The 27,146-nt window shown below is 35.6% G+C and overlaps 1 protein-coding gene across 1 annotated transcript in view; it reads right to left on the bottom strand.

Moving 5' to 3' along the window:
* LOC114329653 (uncharacterized) overlaps positions 1–26,786 on the bottom strand; it is a 90,930-nt gene extending 64,144 nt beyond the window's left edge. The window contains exon 1 of the mRNA XM_028278831.2: positions 26,496–26,786. Coding sequence (XP_028134632.1) covers positions 26,496–26,603 — 108 coding nt within the window. The 5' untranslated portion in view covers positions 26,604–26,786. The remainder of the gene's footprint in view (positions 1–26,495) is intronic.
* Between the last annotated feature and the right edge of the window lie 360 nt (positions 26,787–27,146).

Below are 27,146 nucleotides of genomic sequence, written 5' to 3' on the forward strand. Positions count from 1 at the left end.
TACAGGTATATTCGTAATGTAAAGAGTAAATACAAATAAAAAAAGAAACGTTAACCATCAACAAGAACAGGAGATATAGTTTATCGCTCATATTTTTAAGTTGCCCCTCCACTACTTCAAGCTGAACGAATTGGAGTTTCACATTTTGACGCATACCCACTTCTTGAAGTCCAGAGAATTTACACCAAATCGTAATTCATCCTTAAACATAGAATATAGAAAATGGAGCGGCCAATATAGCCTGATGCACTGCGACCTTTGCCTCTTTTACCTCTTTGACCCTGCCCCCTTCTTTTAAAGCGCTTCATCTAGCTTGGTCCTCTTAATGAGACTCAACAGCCTTGATAGTGGCTTTTTCATGTAGCCTGGTGCTTCCGGTTTTTCCTCCCCGAGTTCTAGAAACCGCATTCGTGTGAAACCTTCTCAAAACCTATTTATCGGCCTTATCGTTGCCACGATGACCCTTATGTCCTGGCACCCAGGCAAGTGTTAACCTGTTTCGACTTCCCACCTGAGAGAGGACATTCAAACCGTTCCATACCAGTCATGAATCGACCTGTACCGAACTGAGAGCCTTTAGAGCCGCTTGACTATCCGAATAGATAACAATGGAGTCGTTATCTAGATTTCGGCTGATTAGTTCCATAGCGCACCTTTATATAGCAGCTACTTCGGCTTGAAATACGGTCGCGTATCTTCCTAGACATACCCGGACTTCCGTCCTTGGTTTTATGCCATATTTTCCAGCCCCTGTAAATAAATCGGTTTTGGAGGCGTCCGTATACCATATTGAGTTTGTCGTTAGCGGCGGACCAGTTTCCCAGTCCTCTATTTTTGGTATTGTAATTTGAAAATTTTTGTTATAGTTATAACCATTCGGTTACAGGCATTCCTAGAACGGGGTCTGTCTTTATGTCCTGGTATAGCCTTAAGTTATCAGCTACTTGCATCATACTTATTGGAGCTTGGCCTTAAACATAACGCAATTGAGAATATTTTATCTCGAAATATTAAGAAAGCTACTCCATTGAGAACTACTGCTACTACCCCATTGAGAGCTACTAAGAAAGAACCCATTGCTAGCGATGGTTAGTAGAGAATGAAAATGAAACACGAGCTGGACGGATTAATGCAAAGCGCAGACGTTGTTAAATTTGTAAAGTCACAAAGACTAAACTGGATTGGTTATTTAAAAAGAATGTCTTTTAATCCAGTGGTAAGGGTAGTAGAACAAGATAATGGAAGCCCCATGGTAGTAGAACAAGAGAAAGACCCTGTACAAGATGGATGTACGATGTACAGAAGGACTTTAAAACCATGAACACCAGGCAATGAACAAAATTTTGTTTATTTTTTGTCATTGTCTTTTGTCAATAGTATGTTACTATTGGTTGTATAGTTGTTTTGTATAACAGTTCGGTTTACGTGATATTCTTGCCCCTAGGTACGTAAATCTCCTTAAGTAAACCCTTAGAACTCGTTTGAAATTCCTTTTTCTACTTCTATTTTAAACTTTTCTCCATTTATGAACTCACTATCTGCCCATTCCATTCATTTTGTTTTAGTTTCATTTATGTACGTCTTATTTTCTTCGCTGCTTTTACTATTTTTTGTACTATATCCTGCAGCTCTTTTTTCCTCTTGCCAGCAACACCACATCATCCGTAACGTAAATGCCAAAGGTTGGTGTCTTTCTTGATATAGGAGCCCTTCTCTATTGGTTTTCACTTCTCGCATTATTTTTTTCTAGGCATAGGTTAAATATTAAAGAGTAATGATGACAAAAGATCGCCCTGCCTTAATCCTTCGTTTACTATAAATTTGTTCAATGATTGATGGTTTATTTTGACTCTGTTTTCTATATTATCTAAAGGTACGTATCCATACACGGGTGAACACCGCTCCATGTAACAGCTCGAATGGATACGGTATGAGCTCCCCTACATATAAACCGCAAACCGGTTGGATCAAAGAGGGCGAGAGCCGAGCGGGGTTCACCGACGTATCCACTATGTGGAGCTGCTACACGGAGCGGGGTTCGCCCTTGTTTGGATACGTACCTTAAAATAAGATGTATCATGTTGCATAACTTTCTGCTAGCTGCCAATTCGTCAAGCCCTCTTTTAATTTCTTCCTCTTTATTGTATCGTATGCTTACTGGAGTCAATGAATAGAGCTATCGTTGGTATGTCGTGTTCATAGCTCTCTGCTAGTAATTCTCTGATTGCGAATGTTTGGTCCGTCGTGCTTCTCCCTCGTCTAAGAACATTTTAAGCAAGTCAAAACTGATGAACAGTTGAGCAAAAACTAGCTGATATAAGTACCTGCCTTTACCATTAGCGACTGTCCCGCCTGAATTGACGGGAGGTAAACGTACACTCCATAAACGCTTTCAACTGCCCACCTTCAAACGTACTTCTTAAGTAGGTACCTACAATCCAGAAAATAAACACCAAACCGTAATTTATTCCTAAATCTAAGGTTTTACCACTGGTCATTATTCCAATTTATTGATAAGATATTATAGGCCTGGATCCCGCGTACCAAAAATAGTTGATTTATAGCAAGCTGAAAATTTAATAGCTTAAAGGTGTCTGAACAAACTTTGATCTAGGGGAATACTGGAACAGGGGAAGTTTTAATTGTGGAACAGGTTAAAAATTTGGAACGTAAGACTACGAAAACGTCCTACGTATTTTGTCGGACAGAACTTTCAATTGATTTATTACCCTTTCATTAAACTCTCATGCAAATATCAGACTGCTATTTATCACCTGTCATAATTCCTGTCATTTGATATGTTCTACGTGACGGACTTATTAAAATGCCCAGTTGGTGATAAATACCAGTCTGATTTTTGCATACATACAAAGTTTGTCCGACGAGACACCATTAAGCTATTAACAAATTTTCAGCTTGCTATTAATCAACTTTTTTTGGTACGCGGGGTCCAGACCTATTAACAGGCAAACTGTCCACATGATATTCATTAATCTGGGATGACTTTTTTTTCTACTTGTCCAAAAAAATATCTAAGTTTGCCCATAAATAAAAAAGTTCAAATCATTTTGAATCAACTACCTCCCGAATATATCAAAAATTATTACTATTTATATTTATTATAAACATATAAACATATATATATATATATATATATATATATATATATATATATATATATATATATATATATATATATATATATATATATATATATATATATATATATATATATATATATATATATATATATATATATATATATATATATAAGATGGTGGTATTCTTGACTGTATATATAAATATAAAGTAGTATCTCTTGAGGATGCAGTCAGTCTATTTATTGGCCCACAAGACAAAGAAAACTCTTTGACTTACTGTCAAGCTTTCGAATTGCTTTAATTCTTTTTCAAGACATCTACAAAAATTTTCAAAATATAAAAATGATGTACTTACAATTTATTTTTCTAACTTACTAGTCGTGAGATTAAAAGATAAAGTTGAAACTTTACAAAAAAGGACAATCACACACATATTAAAATATTTAAAGCAATCTAAAACATTATGTTGTTTCCATGGTTCGTTGTTCAACATTATATGAATTGTTTACCATTTCTTTAGGAGGAAAGCAAAACCAGTAACAATAGTTGTTTTTATTATAGTTGTTTATTTGATGAAAATCAAGATGTCTTGAAAAAGAATTAAAGCAATTCGAAAGCTTGACAGTAAGTCAAAGAGTTTTCTTTGTCTTGTGGGCCAATAAATAGACTGACTGCATCCTCAAGAGATACTACTTTATATATATATATATAACGAGAATGCCTTTAAGTGCAATTATATATGTTTATTTATTATAAATAAAACTAGCTCAATCATTTACATCACAGTCTTGATATTCCTGACACCACTCTTGTAGCGCGTTAGCCTCTGGAGATAGGTGGGCATTTTAATGGCCTTCGGCTGTGGAGATTGACCTCATGGAGACGATTTCTTACAGTATCACGGCTTAGGGTTACCTGGTGTGCCTGCTGCAAGTCGATAATTAATTCAGGTGCTGTAATTGTTGGTTGTCTTCTAGCGGTTACCACCAAAAATCTATATTAAACTGCAGATGTAACGCGCTCACGTCCTGGATGGCGTTCGACTGGACTTCCAGGGTCACAAAAATGCCACCACAATCGACTGATAAACACTTTGGGAGACTCCCATGCACTAAGCTACACCAGCTACACTAGTTTCCCGCTTGTCACTTTGAAGAAGGCCTACTTCTTCTTCTTTCAGTACCCGGTGCGATCATCGAACGTTGGCGATCATATTGGCAATATTAACTTTGTTTACGGCAGCTCTAAACAGATTAGCGGTGGTCTCTTAATACCACTCCCGGAGATTTCGGAGCCAGGATGCTCTTCTTCGCTGGTTTATACGTGAAGACTTTATATGCTGTACATAGTAGAGAGATTCCACGGTAGTTTTTGCACTGGAGTTTGTCTCCTTTTTTATAGATCGGGCATACTATACTTTTATTCCAGTCGTCGGGTATTTTCTCTTCTTGCCATATGAACCAACGGCTCCAACCACTAGCAGAAAATATTGTTGGAGAGTATCAGACGGGCTTGCGACGGGGAAGATCGACACTGGATCAAATATTTACAGTCAAACAGATCTTGAGCAAATCATGGGAACACGATATTGATGTTCACAACGTGTTTGTAGACTTCAAACAGGCATACGACTCAGTCAAAAGGAATAAACTATACTATATATTGACTGAATTGGCAATACCACACAAACTAATAAGAATAAGACTCATTAAAGCCACAACAGATGAAACTCAGGCATGTGTACGAATACAAAACCACCGGACAGACTTTTTCAAAATTTCGCAGGGACTAAAGCATGGAAATGGGCTGGCCCCAACATTGTTTAACCTGGCACTGGAGTATGCGGTTAGGCAAATGCAAACTGGACGAGGAAACCTACTGACCAACCGAACGGTTCAACTGGCCGCTTATGCCGATGATATTAATATTATGAGTAGAACATCACCAGGAGCACAGGAAACCTACGCAGAGTTAAAAACACAAACAAAATTGCTAGGTCTGGAAATTAACACAGAAAAAACAAAAATAATGACTCAGACGAGAAGAAATATAGTCCCACAAAACATTATACATGAAGATGGCATTGAAACGGTTGGAAAGTTTACATACCTGAGAGTAGAAATATATGCCGAGGGATCAGAAGATGGAGAAATACGGAAGAGAATAACGCAGGCAAACAGAGCTTACTTTGTCCTCTCCCATATATTTCGGTCTAAAAGTGTCCACCGAAATACAAAAATGAGAATCTATAAAACTTTAATTTGACCAATAACATGTTATGGCAGTGAAACCTGGGTCGTGAAAGAAACATCCAAAAACAAACTCGACACATTCGAAAGGAAAGTACTGAGGAGAATACTATGACATGTGAGGGAAAACGGAATCTTCAGAAGTCGATACAACAACGAACTTTATCAACTTTATAAGGAAGCACCCCTGTCAGACTTCATTAGAATACAAAGATTGCAATGGGCCGGACATGTGATAAGAATGGGAGAGGATAGGCTGCCAAAAAGAGCACTGAATGCTAGAATGCAGGGAAAGAGACCGGTTGGAAAGCCAAGAAAGCGCTGGAAGGACACAGTAAACAGCGACGCACAAGCCCTTTTAGGAGCCCGTGTATGGAGAAGAGCAGCCACAGACAAGCAAGGGTGGAGGCAAAAAATAAAGGAGGCCAAGGCTCAATCTGGCTGTAGTGCCGTAGAAGAAGAAGATGCTCTTCTTCTGCCTGGGCCTCTTCTTCCGGCGATCTTGCTCTGTATTATGAGGTGTAGAAGGTTATATATCTCTCTGGATGTCTCATTACATGGCCGAAATATTGTAACTTTCGAATTTTTATTGTTTTTGTTATTTCTGTGCTATTATTGATTCGATGTAAAACTATTTCATTTCTTATTCGACCAACAAAACTGATCCGTAATATTCGTCTATAGATCCACATCTCAAAGGCCTCCAACTGTTTCATTAGTGTCCCTGTAAGGGTCCAGCTCTCCATGCCTTACAGCGATGGGGAGAATATGTAGCAGTATATTAATCTGATTTTAAGGTTTAACGTGTTATCTCTATTAATAAGAATAATAATAATAATAATAATATAAGCATATTATCATATTCTTATTTCTCTATTTAAATCCCAGTTATCGTTAATGTTGGCGCCCATAGGTCATACTGTGCACTCTTTCTCTGGTGTTCATTGGTTGTAACTATTGGTTGTAAGAAGGCCTACAGCCCGATTTTTCTCATCCAAAGTTAAATGTCATCTAATCTCATCAAAAGTTAAATGACGTCGCTCCATGATAAAAGTAGTATATTGTACAAGTGAGAAAAAAGACATAAGGCATGTGCAGGTAATAACGCCAGCTTGGTAATATCGCCAGCTTGGTAATATCGCCAACTCGTGATTTATCAGAAAGTACCTTTGCAAAATAATAAATGGCAACATGGATATGTTCCTCATAGTATTCTAAATCGCGTGATCATGTTTCCGATGACCTTAGATTCGCCAGCGGTGTTTATGACAGTTGAGTATCAGTGTTCGGTGTAGAAGGAGTACCGTTTATAATTTTACATCTTTTGTGTTTATTAGATTGGAGCGGCGTTATTGATGAGTAATATTATTTGATTTCGGTGATTTGTACCGTATTTCCTAGGGAATAAAATGTTGCATTCAGATTTTTAAGATAGTTTTGCTTATTTTCGAAAACCAGATTACAAACAATTTATGTGCATGTCGGTAATATCGCCAAGTCCAATGGATGGTAATAACGCCTTGGCGTTACCATCCCTACTTGGATAAGGTTGCCTTGGCAACCTTCTCCAGATACATCGAAGGTTGGAAAAATTAAATAGCGCTCTGCCGTAGAGTCATCGACAAGCAATAGTGATTCTGATGATATAGAGTTAAGTGAGATGGAAACATCAGATGAAGAAAAACATGACACTTCATTTTGCTAACCACTCCAGATTATGGTACAAAAATCTTATTGTTCTTAAATACTTACTTATTGTTATTTTTCAGCAAATATATCATTTTGAAGTATAATGTTCAATTGATAGACCGTATTGCATTCGAAATAATAGGTTGGCGATATTGCCAACAAGGGTTGGAAATATCGCCAAAGATGACTTTTTTTTTAATTGTCCAGTAAATGTGTAAAAATACCCAAATTATTATTTTAGTGGATTCTACGTAATGTCAAGTAGTTCATTGAATAGCTCAAGTTGTGACATCTTTTTTATATGACCCACTATCCAACAAAATAATTCTAAACCTTAGCTTGGCGATATTACCTTCAGATACCTTATTTTGAAGAGGCATATTATGAGACAGAAGTTTGTTACGAGCCGAGGTACGAGGCGAGTGCCGCAAATCAAGCGAGGGAGAAATATGTCATTTTCTCGTGTGTTGTACAATGTACTTTTTCTATGGATGCAGTTTTGTCAAGAGTTCAAACTTCAAAATAAAATAATTGAGGTGCTCTTAGGTATATATTATATGCATAAATTGAAATAAAATACATATACATGTAGGTATTTAATATTCTTAAAATTTATATACCTTATTTTTTAAAATTCTAATTTACAGTTATTTTTGAACAGTTTTAAAAGGTAAGTTTTGCTTTACCACATTTATTTTACATTAATTGTGTTTGTATTGTGCATGTTATCATGGAAACGGCGATCATAGTATGGAAGGCAGTAGGAGAACCCGTGAGAAAAAATATTTCTCACTGCAATGGCCGACTTTTCTCACTGTGTGAGGAATTGTTCGTTTTGAATGTATGTAAGTAGTGAGAGAAGTTGCATATTGTATAGCATCCATAGAAAATAGTATATTGTACAACAAGAGAGAAAAAAGACATATTTCTCACGAGCGCAGAAGTCTGTTAGCACGAGCCGAGGCACGAGGCCAGTGCGGCAAATCAAGCAGGGAGAAATATGTCGTTTTCTCACGTGTTGTACACTGTACTTTTTCTATGGATGCGTTTTTGTCAAGAGTTCAAACTTCAAAATTAAATAATTTAGGTGCTGTTATGTAGATTATATGCCAAAATTGAAATAAAGTACATATTATTAACCTATGTAGGTATGTAATATTCTTAATACTTATATACTTTTATTTATTTTAAATTATAGTTACCAGTTACATTTGAACAGTTTTGAAAGGTAATTCCTGGTAAGTTTTGATTTGACACATTTTATTTGACAAAAATATTTGTGTTTGTATTGTGCATGTTACCATGGAAACCGCGATTCTACTTATGGAACCCGTGAGAAAAAATATTTCTCACTGCAATGACCGACTTTTCTCACAGCCTGAGAAATTGTTCGTTTTGAATGTATGTAAGCAGTGAGGGAAGTTGCACATTGTATAGCATCAATAGAAAAATAATATTTTCAATACACTAACTAAACAAGAACTTTATAGCAAAAACAAAATCGAAACTAATAACAAAATATTTATTGCAGTATAAAAACCATAATTTTTTCTCCCATTAAAAACGTTGTCAAATATTCGTTATCACTTTTGACGTTTTATTTTACTTACAAACATCTACAGGATGAGCAACTGTACAAATTCAATTGAAATTAAACCACCACATGAATTTATTGTTATTAATTTTATTATGTTATCTATAAAAATATCCCTAGACTTTTCCGATGTGTCTATTTTCAACGAAAACTTTTCGTTTATAAATTCGCAAAGTCTGTTCGTTCGTGGGTTGCCGCTCCTGCAATACTTAGAGCCGATTTACCGATAGATTCTTATGTAGTTTTGTCTTCTGAATCCAAATCTGAAAACGGCATTTCGGTATCTCTAACCATCTTCGAGATAACCGACCTCAAAGTCTAAAATGTGACGTCACAATCCTTTTATTTTCTGCCGACATGCACACTAAACGTCAACTGAAATCGTTGCTAGTAAGTAGAAAAGTAGGCTAGTTTTAATCTGAATTTGCAAAGCAAAGCAAAGCATATAGGTTATTTACATTTGAGTTTCGATACTTCGTGAATGTCAAACTAAATTTTAAATTAGGTATTAATAAAATATAAATGACATTTGATAGTGAATTTAATTATTAGGTATATAAAATAATAGATCTGGATCCCGCGTATGAAAAAAAAGTTGATTAATAGCAAGCTGAAAATTTGTTAATAGCTTAAGGGTGTCAGTCGGACAAACTTTGATATATGGGAACACTGGAACAGGAGAAGTTTTAATTGTGGAACAGGTTAAAAATTTGGAACGGTCAGACCACGAAAACGGCACATGTATTTTATCCGACAGAACAGACTTAAACTCTCCGAACAGAGATTAAACTCTCATGCAAAAATCAGACTGCTATTTATCACCAAATGGGCGGTTTAATAAGTGGAACATGTAGAATATGTCAAATGACAGGAATTATGACAGGTGATAAATAGCAGTCTGATTTTTGCATGAGAGTTTAATCTCTGTTCGGAGAGTTTAAGTCTGTTCTGTCGGACAAAATAAATGTGCCGTTTTCGTGGTCTGACCGTTCCAAATTTTTAACCTGTTCCACAATTAAAACTGCCCCTGTTACAGTGTTCCCATATATCAAAGTTTATCCGACTAGACACCCTTAAGCTATTAACAAATTTTCAGCTTGCTATTAATCAACTTTTTTTTCATACGCGGGAGCCAGACCTATAAATAAGATGTTTAAAAATACAATTTGAGTATATTTTAAAAGCAATGATTTATTAACAACTTTAAAAAGGTTTGTACCAGTGGCGGATTCAGGGAGGAGCGATGGGGGTGATCGGCCCCCTCTCAAACCCAGTAATTTAATTTTTTTGAAACTATGTATAAAGATTAGAAAAATATTCATTTATTTTTCGTATAAATTTAGTCAATCCCCCCCTCTTAACGATGCTGGATCCACCACTGGTTTGTACGAGTATAGGGCCTCCCCTTTAATGAGAGTACCTAATGATAAATGGACTGTTCCATTACGATTCAAAATACTTTACTACACTTCATCAGTAAAAAGTATCTTTATTTATTTCACAATACCTACATATTGAAAATTGTTATTATGAAATGTTAGGAATAAAAAATTATGTTCTGATATATGCTGTTACATCCTTCTAATGGAAAAAAATATTTGAAGATTTTTCTCAAATTATGGATACCAACATCAGTTTCATTTATAACTCTTTTATTTTTAATTTGACGAAGAAAAGTTATTCTTCATAAAAAGCTCTTCATGTTCTAAGATTTATGATGCAACCATCATAATACCAAATTTTATTAATTTTATACGAGGTGTATAAAAAATATGAATTTCGATCAAGAGTAAAGTACCTTTATAGTTAAAACCTAGTATAGTAAAACATACTTTTTAATTCTAAACAACTTTTCATAATAGCAATTTTCCATAGTATGAATTTAAATACGTAAATACACAAAGTTTTCGTAATGATAATCTCGCATTTTCATCTTGTTAGTTATAATAATACCTATTAAAAATTTTATGTTTTGGAATATGAAATAAAAACAAACTTCAATTTCCAATTATTTTAACAACGTAAATTCAAAGCGTCATATTTTAAAGTAAACTTTTCCAGAATTTCACAGTGGAAATTTCCATTCGCACATGCCAGAAAATCAATAACGGGAAACATAGCCGATTTATCTTGACACTGAGTTGCATAGAAATTCTATTGCTCTTTGTTAGTTTATTTTGACGCTTTAGACAACAATATTCACTTGTGTATATTACTTAAAACGTTGTAGAGGCGTACATATATTTATAATATACCGAAGGATTAGCTAAAGTGATCCAAATTACACACATAAAGTAAATATACATAATATATATATCTAAATAATTTTTGTCATGCTTTTATGAAATCATGTATGTATATAGATGACTTTGAGTTCTTTAAAGTAGCAGTGAGCTCCTAGATATGCTATTTTCACTGGATACTAGATAGTAGATACTTTCAAGGTCCATGCTTCTACACCATATAAGACAACTGTTGAATTTGAAGTTTCAAGTTATCCGTTATTAAAAAAGTTGCAGGAGCCATCGCAATTCTACATTTCATCTCAGTGGCGGATCTACGGGGATAGAAAAAGGGGAAATCCCCCCCAACAAGGTCCAAATTTAAAGAATAAAATTGTTGAAACATAAAAATATATTAGCTGACATGAAACTTAAACCACGGACAGATAAATTCAACCCAATAAACAAGCTAGTTAGGAAAATTTAAAGGAACTTAATGCACATAAGTTATTATTCATGTCTTTTATGTAGTTTGGGTGTGTCTTTTTATATCTTTTGGTTGGTGTTTCAAAGGCAAATTTCTAGAGCCGCCACTGTTTCATCTCTTGACTAAAGACGCCTTTACGTTGATCTCGACATTTCTGTTGTAAAACATTCAGTGCTAAAGTGCTGCTATATCTCCCAATGCATCTCTAAATCTAAAATGTTTTCCATCTTGATCTTCTGCATTTATTCCTTATTCTACTGTGGATAAAATACTTAAGAATAATTTCAAAGTATGACTGATAAGATTTATAAGAAGTCTATAGTCGCTATAGTGTTTCGGGCGTTGTTTTTGGTAGATGTATGAATTCACACCTCAATCAGTCCTCTGATATAAAAGATGCCCCCTGCAAACAAAAAGGGCTGGATCTAAATGAACCTCTCGTCTAGAATTCGTTGCAAGATATTTCGGATTTAATCAGATTTATCATTTAGTAAAGTAGGTACCTTTGAACTTTGGATATTATTTAAAATTGAGCCTAATCTAACAAAAGACTAAGGGTGACTATTCGTTACAGCATTAAGGGAGCACAGTCATTTTGTGCTTGATATCGGTCCAGTCTCTTAATCTGGGGAATTCCATCCGAATTATCTTGCAACGGATAGTACACCAAAAATTTTTGTGAGATATTTTAGCATACCAAGTCACCTAGGGTTCGATAATACGGAAAGAGCCGCACCAGAACTTAATTTTTTTGGTACGTAGGCATCTGGGGTGAGTAAATTTTCCTCTCAGTAACTGCCGTATGGCATAAAGGTATTATGAAATTTGTATGTGTTTCACTAGTGATACAGACGGCGATACAATTGTAGACGACGAAGATAAGGACCCCATTCACGTTGAGATCGGTATCAATACATGTCGCAAGTATCAGTATCGCCATACAAATGTCATAATGTATTTGGCTGTCTGCAGGGCCTATTTTACCACTAGGCCTGTGAGGCACCTGCCTCGGGCCCATCTTTTAATGGGGCCCGGAAAGATAACCAAAAAAACATTTTTTACAATAACAAAATAAATTTTCAAAATACATTCATTTTACGAACATGATAACAATAAGAGTTATAATTAAACAATGTTTAATTGTTTAAAGGCATATGCGCAAAATGTCGCCTGTCAAAATGCTCAATGTGTTTTAAATGTATTCATTTTTTTCAAATCATAAGAAAACTAATAAGTATTTTTGAAAAATTTAATCGCAGAATGAAAGGCTACATTATGACAGAGGGTAGAAGTCTCTTAGAATAAACAAAAAGTTTTTTCGAATGAGATATTTAAAATTAAAAATCACACTAAATTTTCTCTTTTTTTCACCCCAGTAACTTATTAAAACAAACATAGAAGTTTTCAGGGACTTTCTACCCTCCATAATATTTCATTCTGCGTTTAAATTTTTCAAAAATACTTGTTAGTTTTCTCAGGATTCGAGAAAAATGAATACATTTAAAACACACTGAACATTTTGATAGGCGACATTTTGCGCCTATGCCCTTAACACTTTAACTGCCATGTGTACCATATTATATGGACACAGGCAATTTTAGTTCTCTGCCATGTGTATTACATATATTGGGCACAGGTTTTATCAGCGTTTCAGCCATGTGTCCGTGGTTGGTATACATTTATACATCTACCGTGTATTTAAATGGGAATATCATTGAGTCTAGCGTAGAACTACGCCGTTTAAAAATATCCTGGGATTTTTTTAATTTTTAAAGGTATATAGTCGGAGAGATAGAAGCGGATTTTGTGCGTGATAAGTAATATGGAAAAACTATTCGGGGATATGTTGAATTAGTTGTGTACATGACTTTCACCAACGGCCGGAAACCAGAGTTGGGGCCGAGGGTAGTTATAAGGGGTCAAAGTCGCGGATTTTATTATTTTTTTTATGACACTCATGATCGAGATAGTGCCCCAAAATTTGGGAATAAGTAGGTCATGACGTAACTAAGTAAAACCTCTAGGGGCGGAACGCTGCGTGGCCGACAAAGGGGTGGGGGTAGGGGTGAATATAAAAAATATAAAGGGTTTTTTGCGACGTTCCTGATTGAGATAGTGGACCAAAATTTGGGAATAAGCAGATAATGACATTACTAAGTAAAATCTCCAGAGCCGGAAACCAGAGTTGGGGATGAGGGTAGTTATAAGGGGTCAAAATCTCCGTTTTTATTATTTTTTTTGTGACGCTCATGATCGAGAGAGTGCACCAAAATTTGGGAATAAGTAGGTCATGACGTAACTAAGTAAAATCTCCAGGGGTGGCACGCTGCGTGGCCGACAAAGGGGTGGGGTAGGGGTGAATAGAAAAAATATAAGGGGTTTTTTTGTGACGTTCGTGATTGAGGGATTACACCAAAATTTGGGAATAAGTAGACCATGACATAGCTAAGTAAAATGCTCAGAGCCGGAAACCAGAGTTGGGCGTGAGGGTAGTTATAAGGGGTCAAAATCGCCGTTTTTATTATTTTTTTTGTGACGCTCATGATCGAGACAATGCACCAAAACTTGGGAATAAGTAGGTCATGAGGTAACTAAGTAAAATCTCCAGGGATGGAACGCTGCGTGGCCGATAAAGGGGTGGGGGTAGGTGTGAATATAAAAAATATAAGGGGTTTTTTGCGACGTGCTAGATTGAGATAGTGCACCAAAATTTGGGAATAAGTAGACCATGACTTAGCTAAGTAAAAGCCCCAGAGCCGGAAACCAGAGTTGGGGATGAGGGTAGTTTTAAGGGGTCAAAGTCGCAGTGTGTATTATTTTTTTTGTGACCCGGTACAACATTTGTCCCCCACGCAGTGTTCCGCCCCTGGAGATTTTACTTAGTAATGTCATGATATACTTATTCCCAAATTTTGGTGCACTATCTCGATCACGAACGGCAGAAAAAACCCCATATATTTTTATACTCACCCCTGCCTACCACCCCTTTGTACCCCAAGCAGCGTTCCGCCACTGAAGATTTTACTTAGTTACGTCATAACCTACTTACTCCCAAATTTTGGTGCACTATCTCCATCATGAGCGCCACAAAAAAAATAATAAAAACCGCGACTTTTACCCCTTATAACTACCCTCGTCCGCCACTCTGGTTTCCGCCTCTGGGGATATTACTTAGTTATGTCATGGTCTACTAATTCCCTAATTTTGGTGCAGTATCTCAATCACGAACGTCGCAAAAAACCCCTTATATTTTTTTATATTCACCCCTGCCACACCCCTTTGTCGGCCACGCAGCGTTCCACTCCTGGAGATTTTACTTAGTTACGTCATGACCTACTTATTCCCAAATTTTGGCGCGCTATCTCGATCATGAGCGTCACAAAAAAAAATAATAAAAAACGGAACTTTGGCCCCTTATAACTACCTTCCTTCCCGACTCTGGTTTCCGGCTCTGGGGATTTTAATTATTTATGTCATGGTCTACTTATACCCAAATTTTGGTGCACTATCTCAATCACGAACTTCGCAAAAAACCCCTTATATTTTTTATATTCACCCCTACCCCCACCCCTTTGTCGGCCACGCAGCGTTGAGCCCCTAGAGATTTTACTTAGGTACGTCATGACCTACTTATTCCCAAATTTTGGTGCACTATCTCGATCATGAGCGTCATAAAAAAAAATAATAAAACCCGCGACTTTGACCCCTTATAACTACCCTCGGCCCCAACTCTGGTTTCCGGCCGTTGGTGAAAGTCATGTACACAACTAATTCGACATATACCCGTATAGTTTTTCCATATTACTTATCACGCACAAAATCCGCTCCCAGCTCATAGACTAATAAGGGGTAATAAAATGAAAATTAACTATATATTAACTTTTTTTATTTTTATGACAGTACAGCATATTATAATAAAAAGTAAATAATGTAGTATTTTTTAACTAGAAACTTAGGTACTGATAGTCAATTTTATTGTACATGTTTTAGTTATTTTTTTGTGAAAACATGGTTGGCAAAGAAACATTCTAAGCACATAAATGGGCTGTCTTCACATCCGTTGCATACCCGTGTTATTCATTTTGTGTTTTTTATAGCATAATTTCGAACATGCAGTTCAGAGTTTTTTTTTGTAACAAATCGTGCATCTGCCTTTTTGTTCAAAGCATTTTGAGTAAGTTCATGCTTGGCTTGAACTTGTACAGGAAGAAGTAGATTACTACTTTGAAGAAGTTGCATGCGCACATTTTCTTTGAATTTTGTAACTGACATTTGGCTTTGGTTGATGTTATTGAAAATAATTAGAGTATTCACCAGTGAAGTACCAGTAATCATCTCAAATGCCACTTTTCTGTACTATTTGACAGACTTTCGTAAGTAGTTTGAGTAAGCTGTCTTTTGATCTGACATGTTCACAAATGCTTTTCCGTTATTGTACTCGACAATGGCTGCAGGTTTTCTTTTAGGACCTTCCCTAAGATAACGGACTACTTATTTGACCTTAAGTGTCCATCTATAACGATTAACCGAACGATTACCGGTATAAGCAATCTCCCATTTGTTGGTCAACAGCTACGGGTGGAAGAACCGACATTTGGTAGGGCACTTCATTGCCCTGGAGCTGGGAAATTGACTCCGAAGACGTATGAGCTAAATTAGCCAACGGCATTGAGATGTGGAAAGCCACGGGATGACTACCACATTAAAGATCCATAAGGATATCCCCAGGACACCACAATGGCTGAAAACCCAAAACAAACGGCCCTCAGTCCCGGGCAACCCTTAAATGGGGAGAGGGTGCTAAGAATCCCCCGGTCAGCCAATAATGTCCCAAAAGTGAAAAAGATCGGTACGTGGAACATTCGAAGCATGTATTAAGCAGGCAAGGCAGCAAATATTATTCAAGAAATGACTCGCCTAAACATAGATATTTTAGGATGCAGTGAAGTTCGATGGCCAAATTCTGGCATACAAATTATAGGTGAACACTATATCTATTATTCGGGAGATGACACAACAAGAAACAGAAATGGCGTATCGATGATAGTAAAAAGGGAAATAGCCAAAGCAGTAATAGGATTTACGCCCATATCAGATAGAGTTATGCTATTGAAGATTAATTCAAGTCCCTCTAATATAAATATCATTCAGGTCTACGCACCGACATCCGAATCAACCGAAGAAGAAATAGAAAATTTCTACCAGACTCTAGAAAACTCTCTAAAGCTGACAAAAAAACATGAGATAACTATCATCATGGTCGATTTCAACGCCAAAATAGGACAAGGTACAGTCGAGAATGTTGTGGGGTCATATGGTCTTGGCACAAGAAACGAAAGAGCAGGGGCGGCCCGTCGGGGTAGGCAAGGTAGGCGCCGCCTACCCTCTTCAAATGTAGTACAATAATATAAATTATTAATATAAATTACTTATTTCAAAATTGTAATTTATAAATTTTGACACAATACCTACAATAAAATAGCAAAAATTGTACAAATTATTTTTAAAAATATCCAAAAAATTTTCTCCGTAGTTATAATTGTTGTACGCTCCTTGTAGTATCAGTAGTACTGTATTAAGATTATATATTCTTCCTTGGTCAGGCACTTGAAAACGTAGCCTGAAATAGAACGACGCCAACACCGAATTGACGTGCGATATCTCTCTCTGTTTACGCGAACTAAAGGCCTGCTGCAGGTCTGCTGGCCACGATTTTGAAAGGGCGGATAGGCACAGAGTCTTATAGCCGGACCTACAAAATTTTATCAGTTGCTTCTCTTGTGTCTTGTGAAACTGTTTTAAATAATTGTTTTTTGGTTTTGGCTGTTATTAGTAGGTTAAGTATTCAATAAAACTAGGTAGGACAATTTAAATTTGTTTATGAAAACTGAATACTAAACAGGTAAATTTGAGATCGGTCTATTGAAGGGCATTTTAATTTTATATTAATTTAGTAATAATTCACTAACGACAAATAAATTTGTGAATAGTTATTTGTCAGTCGTCCATTATATTTTTATTGTGTTTCAATACAATTTGGATAATTTAAAGTTAAACTGACGAATTGTGTTATTAGATTATATAGATAATTAAAAATTTAAAGCGAGGTTAATTGTTAACTTATCAATTTATTCGAAGAGTAAATTATTATTTGATACATAAATAAAATAAGTAATATTTGACGTTGTTGAAACGTAGGTGTGTTAGTTTTATTGGTGGAAAAACTTTAGTCATCGAATATGAATATTTTAAACGATGTAATATGCAGTTTGATCGAGACGCCTTTTTCAAGGCGCCAAAATCAAGAAAGATCAGAAATTATTTCAATGGGCCGACCTTTACCAAATTTAACAATTTTATCCACAGATAAGACAAAAGACAATCGACCATTTTCGAGATCATTTAAAACAATATGGTATGAAAATCATAAATGGCTAAGCGGAAGTTATTTTAAAAATTCACTTTTCTGTTGGCCTTGTCTGTTGCTCTCAAATTTGAAGCAAAATGTTTGGGTGAGTCAGGGATATTCAGATTTGAAAAATTTATTAGCTAGTGTAAAAAAACATGAATCTTCGAAAGAACATTTAAACAATTGCTTAGGTTTAAAACGGTTAGAAAAAAAATAAACAAACTATTGACAGTGCTTTAGCTGGACATATTTCTCTATCTAATAAGATATATAATGAAGAAGTTGAAAAAGATCGAAGAAGTTGAAGAAATTGATGTTACAATTCTGTTAGTACAACAAGAACTTGCATTTCGCGGTCGTGTGAGAGCCATAATTCTTCAAACATGGGTAATTTTAAAGAAATTTTTAATTTAGTAGTTAAACGCGATCAGGAAATCCAGGATCATGTTAAAAAATAGAAGGGGTGTTCACGGGTTTGTCAAAAACAATACAAAATGATTTAATAGATTGCCTTGCCGATTACGTAAAAAATGAAATTTCAACAGAAATTAATGAAAGTCAATTTTTTTCTATACTAGCGGACGATACTGCTGATATAACCGAAAAATCACAGTGTACTTTAACAATCCGTTTTGTTAACAAAGTTGGTCAGGTAACAGAAAGATTTTTAGGGTTTTTTGATGTTAGCGAGAATAGATCTGCAGAAGCTCTATATAGTTTAATTTCAAACTTGCTTGAGCCATATGATTACAAAAATAAATTAATTGCTCAATTTTACGATGGTGCAAGTGTAATGGCTGGCTCTTTAAACGGATTACAATCAAAAATTAAAGTAGATGCTCCAAAAGCAATTTTTACACATCGTTGAGCTAATAGATTACATTTAGTATTGCAAGACGGCTCAAAAGTTATTACAAATTGTAGGATATTTTTTGTCGCCTACCCGTCGCCTACCCGAAGTATATGTGTAGCCTACCCGCATACTGAGGTCACGAGCCGCCACTGCGAAAGAGGAGAAAGACTGATACAATTCTGCCAAGAGACGGATATGGTTGTAATGAACACATTCTTTAAATTACATCCAAGAAGGCTTTATACATGGAAAGCACCTGGTGATACCCCAGGGAAAATCATAAGAAACCAAATTGATTTTATTAACATAAGCAAAAGGTTTAGAAATTATGTCACCTCAACAAAAACATATCCAGGCGCCGATGTCTTCTCAGATCATAGTCTGTTAGTTGCAAATATCAACATACGACTCAAAATAATTTAAAAGAAAATAAGACCCAAGATAGATATAAAACTACTGAAAGAAAATAGCATCCAGGAAAAAGTAAAAACGGAGATTAATAAGAATTTTGCGAAAATAGTTGAAGACGCTCCTAGTGGCGTAGAAGAACAATGGAACGAAATGAAGACATCTATCAACACACTTTCGCATGAATATCTTAAATCAAAAAGAGAAAAGAAGCAAGAATGGATGACAGATAAAATATTGCAGATGATGGAAGAGCGAAGGAAATTAAAAGGTAGAAATGACAATGAATACAAAAAGTTGCATAAGAGTATACTAAGAGAAATAAAAGGGGCAAAAGAAGCATGGCTGATGGAGAAATGTACAGAAATTGAAACACTACAACGCAAACATGACGATTTCCATATGCACAAAAAGATTAAAGAAGTACAGAACATCAGAAAACAACGCAATATAGGCATAGTCGTAGACGTCGAAGGTCAAATTTTGACTACAATTGAAGATAAATTAAGAAGATGGAAAGAATATATGCAAGAATTATTCGAAGATGCTGCACGAAGTCCGTATGAAATAGACAATCCCTATGGCCCAGAAATAACAAACGAAGAAGTAACTATGGCCATTAAGCGGATTAAAGATGGGAAATCACCAGGTCCTGATGAGGTGCATGGTGAAATTTTAAAGCTATTAGAGGCACAACAAATTACAGCTCTTACGAAGTTATTCAACAACATATACGAGACTGGTTACTTGCCAAAAGACTGGCTACTATCAATATTCATTCCACTTCCCAAAAAAGCCAACGCTAGAAAATGTGAAGAACATAGATTAATTAGTTTGATGAGCCATGTACTTAAAGTACTCCTTACTATCATTCACTCGCGCATATACACCAAATTAGAAGAACAGCTGAGTGAAGTTCAATTTGGATTCAGATCAGGACTCGGAACGAGGGAAGCACTTTTCAGCTTGCAAGTTCTAATACAGAGAGCCAGGGATGTCAATTGCGATGTGTATGCATGTTTCATAGATTTCGAGAAGGCATTTGATAAAGTCCCACATGGAAAACTAATCGATATCCTAAAAACATCAGGACTCGATGGTAAGGATATAAGACTCGTTTCAAACTTATATCTCCAACAAAAAGCAACAGTTCGATTCGAAAATGAACTGTCCGAAATCTTCACGGTTGAAAAAGGAGTCAGACAGGGTTGCATACTGTCACCAACATTTTTTAACATATACTCTGAAAACATCTTTAGAGAGGCCTTGAACGAATCAGAAGATGGTATTGCAGTAAATGGACAACTTATAAATAATATTAGATATGCAGACGATACAGTATTGCTGGCGGATAGTGCGCAGAGGCTCCAAAGGATCATGGATAATGTTGTAGAAGCATGTAACAAATACGGCTTAAAACTAAAATGTAAGAAGACAAAAATAATGATCATTAGTAAAAACACCAACATAAACGCCCAAATTACAGTAAACAATACACCTCTAGAGAGAGTACAGAAAATATGCTATCTGGGCTGCAACATTAAGGATACTTGGGATCATAGCTACGAAATAAAAACTCGTATTGAAAAAGCCAGAAGCTCTTTTAACAGTCTTAAGAAAATTCTCTGCAACTTGTTTTTAAGTATCAATATACGCATAAGAATTCTTAGATGTTACGTCTTTAGTGTCCTCCTATACGGAGTTGAAAGCTGGAGCCTGACAGAAGATGCCATAAAACGGTTAGAGGCGTTTGAAATGTGGTGCTACCGACGTATGTTGAGGGTCTCATATATACACCACACAACTAATATAACTATTCTCCAGAGGCTAGGAAAAGACAAAGAAATAATTAACACCGTAAAGAACAGAAAATTGGCTTACTTCGGCCACATTATGCGTAATGAAAAATACCGACTGCTGCAGTTGATTCTACAAGGCAAGATTGAGGGCAGGAGAGGCCCTGGACGTAGACGTATATCCTGGCTGGCCAATCTTAGGAAGTGGACTGGTCTAACGTCAACTGATCTATTTCGAGCTGCCGTAAATAGAATAAGATGGGTCAATGTGGTCGCCAACATCTCCAGAAGATAGGCACTTTTAGAAGAAGAAGTCCATCTATGGTACTCATGGCTAGACATTAGGAACAATTTTACAATCGCAGGCCGCGTGCACCTAATGAGGACACAGCAATTTTTACAATAATACCCAAAAAAACAAATATGATTTTATGATTTTTGCTAAAAACAAACACAAATAGAGTAATTAAGATGAAAAAATATTTTGGCTCAGAAGACCCGGTACAAAATTTACTCTGAATTTACCTGGCAGTTAAAGTGTTAAATATAAATTTTATTTATCGTTAATAAAAATTAAAATTTCTGGTGCAACTAACTATATTTGTATTAATTAATTAAATTTATTTAAAAAAGTTATTATTATTAAATTATATTTAGGGGCCCGAAAATTGTGTAGTGCCTCGGGCCTGATTTGAAATAAAATAGGCTCTGGCTGTCTGAGTATTGTTGTATCAGCATTACAACTCTCTATCTACGTCGTCTACAACTATATCGCTGTCTGTATCACTGTCTTGAAACAGATACAAATCTCATGATACGTGTATCGCAACTTGTCGCGATACATGTATCGATACCGATTTTAACGTGAATGGGGCCCTAGAGAGTTGTGATACTGATTACTGATACAGCGATACTGAGACTGCCAAATACACTATGACATTTTTATAGCGATAGTGATACTTGCGACATGTATTGATACCGATCTCAACGTGAATGGAGTCCTTTATAGATGTGATGATACCTACTAATAATAATCTGCGTCTAAAGGCACCCATTCACGTTGAGATCGGTATCGATACATGTATTGCGACAAGTAGGGATACACGTATCGTGAGATTTGTATCTGTTTCACGATAGTGATACAGATGGCAATAGAGTTGTACTGATACTGAGACAGTCAAATACACTATGAGATTTGTATCGCGATACTGATACTTGCGACATGTATCGATACCGAGATAGGTATCGTGAATGGGGGCCTTACATTACAAAGAAACGATCGCCAAGTACAGAGATCTGGAAATACAAATAAAGAGAGAATGGAGAATAGAATATGCTCAGATGATACGTATTATTCTCTTTACTACTGATGCCATTTTGAAGAACTCTTAGAGAACATAAAACAGCTGGGTCTTAATGAACATATCTATAAGACCACGCAGGAAGCGATACTACTCTCAACATCCAGATGTGTAAGAAAATTCTTGAGAGATACTCCTACGTACCACGTCACCTAGGGCTTGATAACATGGGAAGAGTCCCAACAGAGCTCAATCCTTTTGAATCGTCCCAGATACCATAGGTATCTGGGATGATTGAATTTTCCCCTTAGCAGAAATGAAGTTAAAGCAAGCTCTCAAATTGTTTAACCAGGAGGTCTTCTTCCACGACTCCTTCTAGTAGATCTAGTTAAAACACTACTAAAGCGAAACACCTGAATTTTATTTATTTCGTTTATTTCCAAGCACCTATTTTCAATCACTTTCCATGACAATAATCTGACCAATGATTCACAGTGACTCGTGTAAAAAAATGTGCTCGAAACACCACTTCTATCATCATCATCTTCTAATAATTGTTGTCTTCTGTTCATTTAAGAGCCTGTTTCTTTATCTTCCTTTTGTGTATTTAGCCCTTTTCTCGTTTTATTTCTGGCACGATATCCTTTCATGTCTACTTGCGCATTTACATTATAAGTATTCTTTGAGTTTATTTTCATCTTGTTTTTTTTTTAATACATACAAATGCATATTTTAAAAGTTATAAGGATAAAAAATGACAACAACATCGAAGAAGAGGTAAAAGACCAAATAATTAAAGCCAGTAGAACAGCTCGATACGTAAACGACACAATTTGGAAAAATAAACACCTAAGAGTGATAGGCCTAGATCTCGCGTAACAAAAATGTTTATTAATAGCAAGCTGAAAATTTGTTAATAGGGCTTTTCATCGATTGTCATTTGTTTCGAGCCTCTGTCAAATGTCGTATAATCCGTGTATAACATTAATATACACGGATTATACGAAATATGATAGAAGCTCGAAACAAATGACTGTGAATGAAAAGCCCTATAGCTTAACGGTGTCTAGCCGGACAAACCGCATTTTAGTTATGATGGAACTTGTCATTCTGACAAGTTTATGATTGTGAAAACTAGCAGGTTGTTTTTAGGTTTATTCAATAGCAAACTTTATTTAATACATACCTGAAAAAATGTTTGTCCGACAAATATGTTGGAAAATTTAATAAGTCCGACACCAAGAACATGCCAAATGACAGTAATTGTGTTGGTGATAAATAACAGTCTGACTTGTGCATGTGCATGAGAGTTTAATGAAAGGGTAACAAATAAATTGGAAGTTCTGTCCGACACAATACATGGGACGTTTTCGTAGTCTGATGTTCGAAACCTGCAACCTGTTCCACAATTAAAACTTGCCCTGTTACAGTGTTCCCGTACATCAAAGTTTGTCCAACTAGCCACCGTTAAGCTATTAACAAATTTTCAGTTTGCTATTAATCAACTGTTTTTTGGTACGCGGGATCCAGGCCTATGAAACAAAGGCCCAAATATTATATTTGTCCAAAAAAATTGTTATATATAGGCCCAAAGTCAGTTAATAGGCCAGTTATGACTTACAGGGCGGAAACAAGACCAGACACAAGCAAAACACAAAGACATCTGGGGACCAACGAAATGCAGATCTTAAGAAGGATTGCTAGAAAATACTCGATTCTAGATCCTGACCCGAATATTAGCGGTGTGTAATTTGTGTTGCCTATATAAACTTGAATCACGAAGTTTATTATCGGTGGCATATTTGAGAGTTATCAAGTAACCCTAGGAGAATACGGTAACGCTATTTTACTGTATACTTTACATGTTATTTATAACGTTACCCCGTTACCGTATTCTCATAGAGTTACTTGATAACTCTCTATTAGTTCACTATTCCCACACTATTCCTGCCTTCTTTCCGCAATAAAACTAGCATTTGTTTCAAGCTCTATTTTATTCTTCCAAGAAATAAAGTCATCATGATTGGAAAACTCTATTGTATCGTATTGCATAGGAATGCTATGAGAAGTTTCATAATGTTTAATAAAGTCCTTTTTAAAAGTTGCATGATAATTACACAGAGAACATTTATGTTGAAATGTTTTAGTTTCTGTAGAAACCGAAGCAGACACTGATACATTTGTGTGCACTTTTTTGACATGAAAGTTTAAACTTGACTTATATCTAAATTGTTTATCACAATGTCGTGTGCACTTTATAGACGTTGCCTTTAAGCACTTTTAAAGGGGCAATTGCATCCAATTTGTCAGGATGCGAACTTTTTACATGTATTTTTAAATCATGTTTACGTTTATACACTTTTCCGCATTGCAGGCACTTATTAATTCTTTTCACACCGAACATTTTCGTTGTAAAGAAAATGAAATACCTACTCAAAAGCAAACACAAACACAGAACTGTGAACAGTAGAAATGATTGAATCGGAAAATCGATCTATCAGCTTCACTGTTCAATTGGTAATTATACAAAGAGTCTACATTCTACCACATCCAATACTATTTTAATATTAAATATCATGTAACCGCAGTAAATATCGGTTTTTATTATCACTAAAAAATAGTCTTTTCAGCGTTTTAAATAACTCAAAAGGCCCATTTCGTCGATTCAAGTTTATATAGGCAAGCAACCCAAATTACACGCCGTTACGCCTCAGGTCAAGATTTAAACAGAATCCTAGAAAAGGACTACAGGCAGGCCCGCTGAGAGGGGGGTACAGCCGGTACATTTTACCGGGGCCCGGCGATATAAGGGGCGCGGCGATATAAGGGGCCCGGCGATATAAGGGGCCCGGCGTCGACCAAACCCAAGACAAAATTTTTCCCGCTTTTTTGTTCCTCACTGTATGTACATAATGAATGCGTTTAGTTAAGCTATATTTATTTAATATGACCTTTACCTCTATTTTGAAATATAGGACCTAGTATTGAGGCCACTGATAATTTTGAGCCAGACGCAATATTTCGCTGTGAAATATTTAATATTGTCATAGATTGTATAATAAGCAACTTACAATAAGATTTAATGCGGCAACTGAAATTCATTCCCAACATTTATGGACATTCTGAGATGAAGATAACGCCAATATTAAGAAAAAAATTTATATATTGCGCGAGTTTTGTAAAGAAGCCGATAGAGAGATATACAAGGAGAATATTTGTGAATCTCACCTTTCTCCAATAGATTTACTTAATAAAATTAAACATCCCAAATTGAAATCATTACCTCCTAACGTCGTTGTAGCGTCAAGAATATGTTGCACATTACCGGTGGTAGTCGCAAAAGGGAAATAATCCTTTAGTTTTCTTTCTCGCATAAAAAATGTTATGAGATCTACAATGAAACAGGATCGATTAACTGGTTAAGCAACTTTGTGCATTGATAATGATTTAGTAAAATCATGCGATTTTTCAAAAATTATATATATCTTTGCCAATAAAAAAACTCGAAAAACCGATATTGCACATATTTTCACATTATAAAAATATAATCAAAATTTAATAAAAGTTATATTTGAAATGTTTCTTATTATTTATTATTGATAATTTTATTTCTATAAAAAATTTAAAAAAATTTCGCTCTTCACTTTTTGCCGGGGCCCGTTCTTCACTTTTTACCGGGGCCCGTTCATTCCTCTCGGCGGCCTTGACTACAGGACAGGGTAAGAAGTGAGGAAATCAGACGTATATGTGAGGTAGACAATATAAATACCTGGGTAAAGAACAGAAAAGAAGAGCGAAGTAGCGGAGTCAACAAATAAGCAGGATGTCTTAATCAAGTATAGTAAAAATAGCCAGAGACAAGGCACTGTTATGCAAAAGAAGTATTGGACGCCCAAGGAAAATATGTGCCTAACGACAATTTAGGGGCAGAATAAAAGGCACCGTTGAAGAAAAACATGCAGTCCTGCCTATATGATATAAGAAGAGTTTATTTTCATTTTGTTTTTTTTTTCAATGCATAGGTTGAAATGCATATTTTAAAAGTTAATAACAATTGAATGACAGATGTTTGAAATATTATATTATCGTTTGGAACATTCTAATCAGGTATATCTAAACTCTATACGTCAAATTTCCTATTTGCTGTCTAATAAAAGAATTTTTTAAAATCAAATTATTGGATAATGCCGGATTAATATTATCTAACCTACCCATTAAATTATTTGCTTCAAAATTCCGTATACTTTCTACCTATTAAGTAATTTGTGGTGTTTAACAGTTATTTTATTTTCCATTTTTAAGTGGATATCATTGTTAATTCAATTGATTAATATCCATTATCATTACATACATCGAACTATTCAATTTATCCAAATATTTACTTACCTCAATAACATCCCCATTTTTTCTAGCTTTGTTGTATTGGTAGGTGTATTTTGTTTCGATAAAATTGTCAGTATATTTCACTTTATCACTGTTCACCACAACGCTCATGTTTTTCTTTAATTAAAAGTGCATACAATGACGACACTACCGGTTTACGTTGATCGAACACGTAGCTTTCCTGCTACGATAGAATCGGATAGAAGGAAGTGAGTGAATCGTGAATCTTGATGGGAAATGGGAATATCCAAAATGCAGCAGGCGCACGGTAAAATGTGGATATTGTATGCGCAGGACTAACCAGAGATAGGGGCAGGATCGACTGTACAAACATTTCACCACATTAAAAATAGATTCTTATTTACAAAATATAAAACTTGTAATAAAAACCAATATTACAAGTTACTACTTTTTTGGTTTATGCAAATTAACATTTGATAATTACACTAAAAGAAATAATGCTTAGTAGGTAACTAATTGAAAAGAAATATGATTGTCAATATTCCTAGACTTTATAAAGATCATTCAAAATCGTGAAGTTTCTCAATCTTCCCTTCTAGACATTTGGTAAGAAAAAAATTATGGAAAATATTGGAAATGTGAAACCTTATTCTCGTTGCGGCTTTCCGAGCGAAATTCTCCACAATTCATCCC

This window comes from Diabrotica virgifera, chromosome 7 (assembly GCF_917563875.1).
Source record: "Diabrotica virgifera virgifera chromosome 7, PGI_DIABVI_V3a".
In the NCBI taxonomy this organism is placed as follows: Eukaryota; Metazoa; Arthropoda; class Insecta; order Coleoptera; family Chrysomelidae; genus Diabrotica; species Diabrotica virgifera.